Consider the following 12213-nt stretch of genomic DNA (forward strand, 5'->3'; position numbering starts at 1 on the left):
ATAGGAAGAACCCCAGTGGCCTCTTTCAAGAGATTTGTTTCTAAAATGACCTCTCTCTCTCAGAGCTGTCATCACTCTCTGCATGGGTAGCTGCCCGAGGAAGATGTGATAAGCAGTAGGGCTGGAGTGGGGAGGCTGGGAGGAAGAGGAGAGCTGCTCTGCAGATGTGTGCACACAGGGAGGGTGGGCCTCCACATAGGGTGGTAACCTGGGGCTTGATTCATTCCCACTCATTTTACCACATTCTTCCTGTGTGGCACTGGAGGCACCACTTGATCTGGTCATGCCTCAGTTCCCAAACTTTAAACTGAGACCTTTGTATTCCTTTATCCACAACAGTAGCGTAAGAATAAGTATGCACAGGACCAGGTGGTGCTCGGAACAGCCAGCAATGAAAGCCACATGTATGCATACAGATATATAGATATATACACTGAGGTGAAACCAGAGTTACAAAGTCCAAAGCTCTATGGAACTGAGGAATGGATAGGATCATCATGAAAATAGGCATTTGTTACAGACAGTCTGAACCAGGTTCAGACATCAAGTGTCACCTCAAGCAGAGGAGGTGACTTGGACCTGAGAGAGCATTTTGAATTTACTGGTGTTCATGGGGTGCAGAACCCAGCACTGAGTCCTTACTCAGGTTTACACAGCAGTCTTGCACATGCTGAAAGCCTTTGTTGCATTGGCAAGATGAAAACTTTTTCCACCCTTTTGTGGTATAGTTCTCTACCCCAGTGCACAGTTACCTGATTATTTTCCTCCTGCAGGGCTCTCTTTCTGGTTAGACCCTCTATCCTTAAAGTTCCCATATGGTTCTAGGTAAACACTGCCATTTTAACATATTAAGGAAAGTAACATCTTGGCAATTCTCATTCACATTGCTGCAAACTCAACCAAACCAAAGTGGTTTGAACGCTACAAAAGTTTACTTTAGCTGCTCTGGTTTTGTGTTACATTTTACTATGCGGCCTAGTTATTCTTGCCAATTAGCCCATGATGTTACGACCTGCTTTAGTGGGAAGAAATAGGAGATGAGCTACTTTCTGATGTAGAAAATTAGAAAATTCTGGGCTCAAATCTGGGATCCACCAGAGTGTATTAAAAGCTTAACTGTGGCATGTAAGGCCTAGGAGACACCTTTTATAGACATATTTGATAAAGCAGAGGCACATAAATTTTTATGGCTATTTATTGGGAACTCAAGAGCTGCCCCTAATCTAATTTATTTTTCACTTCATCCATAGATTTCCAAGTCTTTACTGAAGTCAGCTGAATCACCCAAAGCTATATAGCCAATGGCAGAGGTTTTAATCCAACCCATGTCTCTCCATCCTCTTCTAGACTACTCTGTCTCCACAAAAAATGTTGTGGATTGCAGCCGTCAGGAATGCAGAAGGATGCAGCCTCTGGCAACTAGGATTTCTGTCAGGAATCAACTTGATTTGTCTGGTCACACTGCTCAGATCTAGATAAAATACTGCGCAATTGGACCCCTGGGCTTTGCAGTCATGGTACCATGTGTAGAAAGTAGGATTCAACATGTGCTTGAGATCAGCAGGTCAGGCTAGTCCCACAGGCCACCCCTCAATTATTCCTATGCATCTGAGAGTAACTATGTTGTTGATGGGCACATCAGATGACCACACTAACTCTAGGCTTGCAGATGACCACACTAACTGACAGGCAGCCAGTGATGACTCTTCTTGCTTTCTGTGGCTGACTGCTGGAATATGAGCTAAACGCAGTGTCACTGCAAATAGTCCTGTTGCTGTCATCCCAGAAAATTAAGCAGTTTAAAAAGGCAAAGCCATTTGATTGTTTGTCTGAAGAAAGACAGCCAAGTTAAAAGAGTTAATAGAGGTGATTCTGGACAGCTTCCAGCAGCTGAGCTATTAATAAAAACAATGGAAACATGCCAAACCTCTTCTGTTTTCTTTAGCAATTAGTATGCATTCCTTTAAATTTTTAAGCTGCAAACGCCATAGCTATCTGAGCAGGATACTTCTATGTGAGGTCCCTTTTCAGGGCTGTCTCCAGTGTGTCACTCATAAACATTCTAGTTTTCTGTTGTTCCTTCTCTAAAAGAAAAGACTACTGGAGGATTTGATTTTTGTTTTCTTGCTCTTTTTGTCCTTTTCCCCTTACCTCTTAGCCATATGCTACATGGATGACTAAAACCCACTTTGGTTGCGCTGATACTTTAAGAACTTCAAAGTGGGAAGCTTAACAAAGCCAAGTCAGCCTTTGATGATAAACATGCAGAGCAGAGCAAGTCTAGAGAAGCAGGATGCAGATAGTCACTTGTTGTTAGGCATTTTCACTTGACTGAATCTGTGAATGAAAGCGCAAGGTCAGACTCAGAACTATTTTTTTCTCTCGCTGTTTTTCTTTTTTTTTCTGCTGAGATAGCCCAGAGCAGTATACTGCAAGGATGTGTTAGACATCGAGCAATTCTCCACAGTGAAAGGAGTTAACTTGGACCAAACAGACGATGATTTCTATTCCAAGTTTTCCACGGGATCAGTGTCTATTCCATGGCAAAATGAGGTAAGGCTGTAAAATTAGTAGTAAAATTACTCCAGTAAAACCCCTAACACAGATGGTTCAAGAGGAGCTGTATATTTTCAGTAATATATAGCTACTGGATACTTTGCCAGTCTCTAATGCTTTCATAAGTTACAAATGGCCTCTTTCAAGATCTATAAGGTACCACAGATGTCAGGCACAGATGACTGTATCTGTTGGCTCTGCATATTTGTGTAAATTGGCAAGGATCCTACTGTGCTTCCTTCTCCTGGATTGCTACAGAGGTGTTGTGACAACAGCTCTGAGGAACTTCCATGGGATGGCTGGAAGACCTAATGGAAGGTTCCTCCATTGACGATCCTGATCTCACCCATTGTCTTATACTTGCAGTGGTTCCCAGCTGCAACAGTTGACTCTGGACCTTGAACTGCTCCAAGGGTTTCCAGATCTGGGTCTTTGTTTCTGTTTGATATCAAAACGCAGCCAACAGTGGGTTTCATATTGCAGCTCTGGATCAGAGCCAAATCTGGCAGATTTGCTTGGGCAGAGGGGTGCTAATAACTGGGATTTTGTATGCCTGTCTTTACCCAATATTATCCCCAGTGCTAAAGAAAATAACAGAAAGCATTATGGGGCAACTTCTAATAAGATTGATGTGCAAACATGTAGAGCAGACTCAGCCTCTCTTTTTTGTTATACATCCTATTTACCTTCTATAGCCACCATCAGGAATTCAACTATTAACTCTCCTGACATACTGCTCAAGCTGCTGGTCCTGATCCCAACTTTGAACTACCTAGAACTGCTGGAATATATTTGATGCATATGTATGATTTCTTTTTTTCTTTCTTATTATATACCACTAGATGATAGAAACAGAGTGTTTCAAAGAACTGAATGTATTTGGACCAAATGGTACTATTTCACCAGACCTAAACAAAAGCTACCCCCCAGAGCCACCCAAGAAAGGATTGCTACAGAGAATATTTAAACGACAGGTGAGATCTTTTATGAATAAGACAAGGCACCTCTCATAGATGCCCAGTATCACAGCCATGTTCTGGTAGTATTTTTGTAGGAGAAAGACAGTGTGTCTTAGAGAGGGCTTGCTGTCACTGTTATCTGGTAATTTCCTGCCTGTCCCAGGTTTCCCATCTACCTCTTGTGATCTTTTTACTGCCAGAAGTTCCAGTGGTTTTCATCATCTTTGTTTCCAGTGGTTGAAAACTTCTTTACCCAAACTATTTTTCAGTGGTATGCTGACATACCTTTTGAAATGGTTATATGGTTTTGATAAGTTCCTTGTGAAAACCCTTCATTTATGTGTTAAAAAAAAGAAAATGCAAATGTTGAGTGAGGTAGTCATGGCAGGAAAGCAAGACACTAGAGAAGAGAGCAGACCAGATAATACGTGATGTACAGCTTTCATGAGGCACCATGGCACCATTTGCAAACCTCATTATCATTCTTAGACCCATCTATTTCTGTAGGGTTAAAACCATGCCTGAGCATTGTCAGGTATCCTCTATATTAGTCAGATTTAGCAGATAATGACATTTTGCAGTGAATTGATTTGACTCCTGGAGCTCGAGTGAGTCTTCTTTGCTGCATTCATCAGGAAGTGCCATAGTCTTCCTGACCTAGAGAGAATACAGGTAAGAAAGTGAAGAATATTTTATATCCGAAGATATTCAAAGTAAAATCTTGCAGCCTGTCAGTACATTATCACCATAAAATGAACATGTTGCTCTTTGAGAAAGCATGGTATGTTTTGGGAATCTAATTGTTATTGTCTTCCTTTTTCTACAGCATCAGAACAATTCAAAGAGTTCTCCAAATTCAAAGGCCAGTTTAAATCACCACCTAAATTCAAATCACGTAAGTTCAAACTCCACTGGAAGCAGCTAGTTCCAACTCAGTTTTATGAAACAACGTGTTGCATCCTTCCACTATAATCTATGGAGCCTCTATGGATGAGAGAGCCTCCACCAATGAGTGAAAAAAAAAAAAAGGATCTCCCAAAAATGGAGATTTTCTATCCATTCCTTCCAGTGGAGCCTCGCATTTTAAGAAGAATTTTCCACTCAGGTCTGTTTTTGGAGGTGGCACTCAAGACTGTGTGAATCAAATTTGTCTATTTAGAACATTGCAATAGAAATTCAATGAACATGACTACTTGCACGTATTTAAATAGCATCATACTAGAACTGAATTTTGTCTTTATTATTTTTAAAGAAAAGTTTTGTAAATTTCTCTATTGTCTCAGTTTACATTTTGTACATTTGTATTTAAATGAAAGTCAGACTTTGGAGGTGTATATTTTCCAAGCAGCAGTTGTAAAGCCATGTGTTTTAAGACATTTTTTTAAAAGAAAAAAATGTGACTCAAGACTTCCAGAGCCTCAAATGAGAAATCAGTCTTTTTAGAAATTCTAGAAAATTATTCATAAATCACTTTATCAGACTGGGTTTTACTGACATGCATTTTTATGGAACAGTTTATTCTTAATTATTTTACATCTGTATATTTGGTTTACAGCAACACTGCATACATTTCTCCTCTTCATTAGTTTGTAATGTCTCGCATTAAATGCTAAAAGACAAGATTCTGATGCATTCAGGAATGCTACTTGCTATGCCTAAGGTTTGTGATGTCAGGGGACGAGCACAGCTGAGATTTGCACTTACTTATATTGTTAGCTCATTGAAAACTTTTTGATTATTTTCAGTGCTTCTCCTTCACTAGCTTTTGTGCCATTTCTAGTGACAGCAAGAACAAAACTGAGTGAGAGGTGACCAGGAAAGCAGATGACCATTTGTTTTTCAAGGACTTGAAACCTGCACCTGCTGAAATGAGAGCAAAACTCCATGCTGCAGACAAAAGTCCAAGGCCTTTCCTCAGTTGCTTATATCAAATAGGTAGCAAGAGAGGAATTCAATAGTCTGGTTTGTGCTTTCCTATCAGCTTTCTAGAGCTCAGGTGGGGAGGTTCAGAGTGGGATCTGAGCTGCTTTTGAGCAGTAGCAGTACCTGTAGGTTGTGTCTGCACTTAGACTTCTTCATGTGTTATGCCAAACACACTATGACTCATCCCCTCAATTAGGTCCTCAACTTAATTGAATAAAATGTCTGTTATGAAATAATACATCCCACTTTTGATTCCATCATTCTTTGTCCAGGTTCCTTTAACCATTGATGAAAACATTGTTCCCACTAGTATAAGCAGGATTGGTCAGGATCAGTAGCAGTACTTCAGGCATCAGAAACATGCTCTTCTCAAGTATGCCACTATCCATTATTATTAAGAACACCAGATCAGAAATATGGTTAATTCCCTTCAACAGGAATTGGAAAACCTTTGTTACCTCAAGTGCAGACAGGCTCTCCATAACCCAACATATTCTGTAAAACAGGTTGGTTCACCATGCTCTTTACAATGTCGGCTAGAGTAGCCTGATGATTTTACACTTTTGGGTCAGTCAGGAGCATCTGAAGGTCAGCCTGGTGTGTCTAAAACCCTGTTAGCTAGTAGTGCAGTTATCCCAGGGTACAAGGAAGCACTGTTCCAGTGAAAGTCTTAATCGACAAAATTCATTAGACTATCACATATATGTTCTATCTGGCCAATGCAGAAGGGAAAAAAGATGCAGGTTAGTAGTGACAAAGCTCTGAGTGAGAAAGTCACAGGAATTACGTACTAAAACAGCTTGAGGTTATGAGGGAGAGAGACAGGAAAAGGCCAGAATTGGCATAAAGCAGCTGACAGAGAAAAGTCAAGAAAGGGAGGTGGGGCTTTGGCACCTTTGTCAAGAGTAAAATATGTTAAGATGCAAGTCCACATCATTCCAAAACCCTCCAGTTTTCCTGGTCACTAGTAGACATGCAGTGAAGCTGTGTAAGTGTGCCATAGCACCACCAAGAAGCTGTTCCTCTTTTTAGTCAGATCAGCATGGCCCAGAAATTCCTTTTCCCTGTATCGGTGGTGCTAAGAGAGGGCTTCAGCCACTCTCCCATGTGAAATGATGTCATTGCAGATCTTACAGAAGAGGCAGGAATTTAGAGAGGCAGTAATAGATCAGATTTTTTGAGTAATTTTCTCTCTGTATCAGCTATAAACTAAATCTATAATGGTTTCAGCTTCATGACAGGAGTGGAATGAAATATTGTAGAGGTGAAAGCCACTATGCACAGATGGGGCTATTACCTCCAGTTGTGTTCTCGTGGCCTGACATAAAGCTACCTATGTCAGTGAGAATCTGATCAGTCACTTCAGCACACGCTGCATGAAGACATCCTTGCTGTGAGAGGTTTTCACAGGCCTTCTTCAATGACATACGGGATTCTACCTGATTTCAAGAAATGTAGGTGAGAAGTGAAGGAACAGATCTTAGCCAGACAATTGATGTATATCAGTGTACCTAGACAAGATAAGACATGCATCTTAGTTTTTCTTGGAGAGCTGTAAGTGTTGTGCAGCTTTGACCTGTTTCTATCACTCTGAGACATCCCCTTCTAACAGTACTGTTGTGCACCGTCAGTTGATTTCATCCTGTGCAACTGGTGCTAGAGAAAGGGGGTGCTGGATGGGGACTTGAATGAAAGATTAAGCTATTTTTCCACTACTGCCATTATCTCACTTTGCAGGAACAGACGAACATATTGCCCCATCAGAAAAACATGAGTGGTAATATCTATCTGCCACCATGAGAAAAGGAAAAAGAAGGTTGGGGGAAGGCTTAGTCCATTAATGTTTCATTGGATAAATCTGATAAAACTGCAGCTATTGGCCCAAAGGCTTCATCTCCTATGTTACCAATTTGGCACATGAAGACTAAATTTTCTTTCTTTACCATCTCCCACTTGGGAAATAAAATCCTAATAACAACAAACCCCTTACTTAAAGCTGGTAAACAAATTGCAAATACAGATTGTAGATGGCCTTATGACCATGCTATCAGCCTTACTAGTGGTGGGTTACTTTTTTACATTACAACATTGAATGATAGCAAATGTGCCTTCTCCTGCTCTCCTTTCAGCTGGGACAGTTTCTTACTCGGCACCTCTAGGACTCTAGCAGTGGAGACACAGGGACAGTGCAAAGTCCTCAGATGACAAGAGCTGCATTCAGTGAGTCCTGAAATTTGGAGGACATTCTGCTAGGGTTAGATATCCTGAATCGTCAAGATGGTATGGAAGAAGGATGCTTATGTCCATTTGAAGTTTCAAGCCTGGGATGAAGCCAGCCTGAAGTTTCAAGCCTGGACCCCAGCCCCTTGGGAGCAGTGAGTGAGTAAGGGGAGAGACAGAAAAGAAGATCAGTTGAGGGAGATTTCATGCTGCATCCCTAATGTGTTGCTATCCTGTCTGACAGACTTTAAACAGTATTACAATGCTGGGGTGGCAGAATTGTTGTACTTTTTCAATATCCAAGCCCTGAAAGATTCAATCAATATCATACATCACTAGTGATAATGACCAGTCCTAGGAATCTTCTAGTCAGGGTTTGCCTACAACAATAAAACCCACAGGATTTTCTTTTTTATTACTTCTTTTTTTCTTTCTTTCTTTCTTTTTTTTTTTTATTATTCAGCTCACCTTGCACTCAGGACTAGAGCAGGACCATAGTCCTCTCACTTTCCACTGTGTGACCAGGTGCAATATGAGACCAGAACTCAGGGCTGAAGCCCTGCTGAGGCAATCCCCTGCACAGCCAGGCTTCCACAGACACTTGGCATCTGGCTCCATGGAGCCAAATTCAAGAAACAGTGGGAGCCATGGTTGTTCAGGAACGCTAAAAAAAAAAAAAAGACTTAATGGTTTCATCATACAAACTTGGAGAGCATTTGCAGTGGGATTTTTAGTATTTTGGTTCAAAATGAATAGTTTTTGAGGTGGCTTTGCACATAACAAAGGAGCAGAAAGGAGTAATTACTTGATAGCTTTCCAGACTGGTTAATTTTCTATATCTCCTTTCCAATTACAATACAAATTCTTTCCAAAAAATGCATATCCTCAGATCTGATTGCTTGTTTTAAATAGACAGATGAGCAATCCTAGCTTTTTTAAAGAATCAGAAATCTTTTGCAATCTGAATTTATCCTGAATTGTGCAACCATATTTTTTAAATTTTTACTGAGTAGTAGTCTGATGAACATTAGTTTACAGGCTTTTATGTTTCAGGTGTTTGGTATTCATTTTCCACAGTTTCTCAAGGCTCACTTAAATCTTGCAGCATTTTTTCCTGCTCTTTGGATGGATGAGAGGGTTTTTTAAACTAAGGCATAATGAAGGAAAAAACCCCAAATAATATGAAGGAAAAAAACCCAAATAATAAACCCTTACATGTGCACTCTTGACCTGGGTTATCTAAAAAGAGATTTTTTTTACAAGAATGGCCATGACTCAGATGTTGTTTCTGAACAATAACTTGCTTGTGAAGCTTGGAAAGGTGTGAAGATAATCAAACCAAACAGGTACTGGAGATCAAACTGAGCATTAGGGAGCTGCAGAATTCACAATCACAGCATTCTTCTGGCCCTAGTGATTACCAGGTGTGGTAACCAGCAGTTCAGAGACAATACCAGCTATCCATTAGAATGGTTTGATACCATCTCAATTTGCAGTCATCCCCTCCCTCAGAAACTATGGCTAAGAGTACCATCAGCAGTAGGAATCAAACTTGGCTGACCCAGTAAAGCATCTGATTTGAAGACACTGATTCTTAATGTCATTCAACCAGACCTCAGGATCCAGCTTGAATTCTTTGCTTCGTCTGTCAAACCCTCACATTGCAAATCCAGTTGCTGTTGATCTTTTTCAGTAGAGATGCCTCAGCTAAAAAGAAAACCAGGGAACCAATCTGTAATACTAATAAAACCATGGGCAGGACAAGGAAGACAGACAAGCTGTGAGCTCTGGAGGACAGTGTGAAAACTACCATAATGTGTGTATCTTCAGCAAGTGTCCAATGGCAGTTGTTATCACACATTGCTGCACATTCTTCCTTGGTTGCTGACAGTTTTTGAGTAACCTTGAAATTACACACACCAGGTCATAGTAAGCATCAGGTCTGGCCCGTGGCTCAGAGACATCATCTCTATGAGGGTCAGGTTGATGAGGCAAGCAGGTATCCACTCAGCCTGCATGAAGGACTCTGTTCCCACGTACCAGAGTCTCAGTCAGGAGGTCCTTGTGTAGACTTGTGTAAATGCACACCCTTGTAACCCTTGTAACACAATTGCTTCTTCTTACGGACATCCACGAAACAGGACCTGACGTCATTGTGGACAAGATATGGGTGTTTTAACCTCTGCTTCACAGTTAGTCATGTTTTGGGGTTTTTTTAGTTCGTATTTGTAATACTCACAAAGTTAAGTCTCTCAGTGGAGATGAGATGAATGCATTCATCAGACACTTTTCAGCATTTCCCATATGATCTTTGAAAAGATTGGACTTTGCTTTGAAGGAACATCCTTGGGTTAATATGCCCTTTGGGATGTAGACCATCTTCCTTCATGTGTGTAGCATGAAGCACAAAATAGCCTGTAGGATCTCTAGCCGTCCAAACTTACAAGCTCTCCTGCCTGAGGATAGTCTGAGGGTGCAGAGAGGAATATTTGGCAGTGAAGTTCAGGAGAATGACTCTGCTCAATAGCTCCATGGAAGACAAAAGGTTCCAGAGCTGTCTACATCAAGCCTTCCACAAATATGACCTGCAATTTAAAATACTAGAGTATTTTAGAGTACTTTAGAGTAAGAATAAAAAATACAAACACAATTTTTCACTTTTGTGTGCTGGGCAGGACACAATCTCTTTTTAAACTAAATAATATTGTTTATGCAGGGTTGGCTGGTAATAACATTATGTCCTTAACTGCAAAAAGAAAAGAGAAAGAAATTGGTTCAGAGAATTTTGCAAATTATTTCCTCTAGGGAAACCACCAAAGAAGGAGAAGGCCAGCAGTATGCTACAGTATTATACACTCACCTCCCCCAAACGTCTCTGTGATAATACAAATACAAGCTGCTGCAGCTGGATCAGCGAAGCTAGCGTACTGAAAAATGGGCTTTATGAAAGAAATAATTTTAAACAGATTGCTGCCTATTCATTAAAATTAATATTACTGCTGGCACAATGTATTCTCCTTGGTTTATGTACTAGAGCCAGAAGTGGTGGTTTGTATTCCTATTCTGCCCATGTTTTTCTTCACTGCCCTGAGCAAACCTCCATGCATTTTTGTTTTCCCATTCTTAAACGTGGAGGGATGCTCTCTGTCTATCAATGGAAAGCACTTTGGAGTCTGTGCATAAAACAGATCAATATCAACTCTTTGTATTATTATTTAAGTGAAATAGGCTTAATATAGCTGCTCTTATTTACATGACTAGGGAGAAGATTCTTGTAAATTAGGGCTCTTTTTTTATTATTGGTTTGTCTTAGTTCCTTATGGATATTGAAACAGAATGCACTGCACTTCTGTAAAGACATCTCCAACAGAACATGAGATTATAGTGCAAATGTTAAAGTATTCATTTCTTATTTAAGAGCTAGCTACTAATTGTGGCGTTCACACAAACACTTCTTTTTTATATTGGAAAGAAATGGTTACGAGGAAGGAAACAAAACAGCATTCATCAGTTCTTGGCCAACTTTTTTGTCCAAGCCTGCAAATTAATTCCTAGGTACCAAATAAGTGAAATGCTGTGTGAAGTCACAAAGGTGCATGCGTGGCAAACATTGGGTCAACTCACTGCCTGGTTATGGAGACAAAAGAGGCAACCACATGCCTGGAATCAACGGGTTCCAAAGGAGAAGTCCAGGTTTTCTGGAGAGTCAGCAGTTATGTAGAGAAGATTCACTCCCAGAGAAGAAACATTTCAGGTAGTGGCTGGATGACAAATGTGTTTTCCTTTCTCATCACCCCACACGCAGCTGTTAGATATGTTTATCAGCAAGCTCAAATGAGTTATGTTTCATGTGTATTGAATGTGGTCTCTCTTAATTGCATTTCTTTTAAACACTGGACACTCTTCTAAAAGACTTAACATTTTAGCCTTTTGAAGGTAAAAGTTGTAAAAACTTTATTTTGTGTTTCTGAGCAATGTAGATAGACCTAAAGATTTTATGAACTATCATGTGGTTGCCCGTATCTGACTAATAATTGAATTGTAAAATTACAGTTTCATATTAGGGTTAGTCTTTTCACCTGCTTTAAAAATTAAAAATCATATTTGGTATATAAACACACACAGAATATCCTTCTGATTGAATTTCAAGAGCATATCCAGGATTAAATGTTTTTAAGCACTTCTAATACTGTAGTCTATAAGAGGAGCAGACACTTCTAAAGCAATGTTAGAAGTTGTCTGTCATAACTGAGTCAACGGATCATTTTTGTAATAAATTAAAGCAAGTGTTCTCAATTAGAAGAGTTAGTGGCTGTTGGTATTGTACAAAAAAATCATTCTAGTATCCAAAGGGTTAGGGGTGGGGAGGGTCTGTTTGGTTTTGTTTCTCTTTCCAGGGAGATCTTTAACATTGTTTGATGAAGCTAGTTTCATTTTGAGATTGTTACTGAAGATAAAGGCTTCTGTGTTCTATGGCTGCTTGGATTCTTCGTACATAATGTCCTGGTAATGTCACAGTGCTGCTGTATCTAGATCAAACCACTGTTTTGATTGT

At 40.0% G+C, this 12213-nt stretch overlaps 1 protein-coding gene across 1 annotated transcript in view; it reads left to right on the forward strand.

The window, feature by feature from the left end:
* Positions 1–8806, forward strand: part of GRK5 (G protein-coupled receptor kinase 5) — a 174378-nt gene extending 165572 nt beyond the window's left edge. Inside the window, exons 14-17 of the mRNA XM_009641436.2 lie at positions 2416–2553; positions 3399–3530; positions 4342–4410; positions 7568–8806. Coding sequence (XP_009639731.2) covers positions 2416–2553; positions 3399–3530; positions 4342–4410; positions 7568–7597 — 369 coding nt within the window. The 3' untranslated portion in view covers positions 7598–8806. The remainder of the gene's footprint in view (positions 1–2415; positions 2554–3398; positions 3531–4341; positions 4411–7567) is intronic.
* Positions 8807–12213: the final 3407 nt, after the last annotated feature.

Source organism: Egretta garzetta, unplaced genomic scaffold (genome assembly GCF_000687185.1).
Source record: "Egretta garzetta isolate BGI_Z169 unplaced genomic scaffold, ASM68718v1 scaffold486, whole genome shotgun sequence".
NCBI lineage: Eukaryota > Metazoa > Chordata > Aves > Pelecaniformes > Ardeidae > Egretta > Egretta garzetta.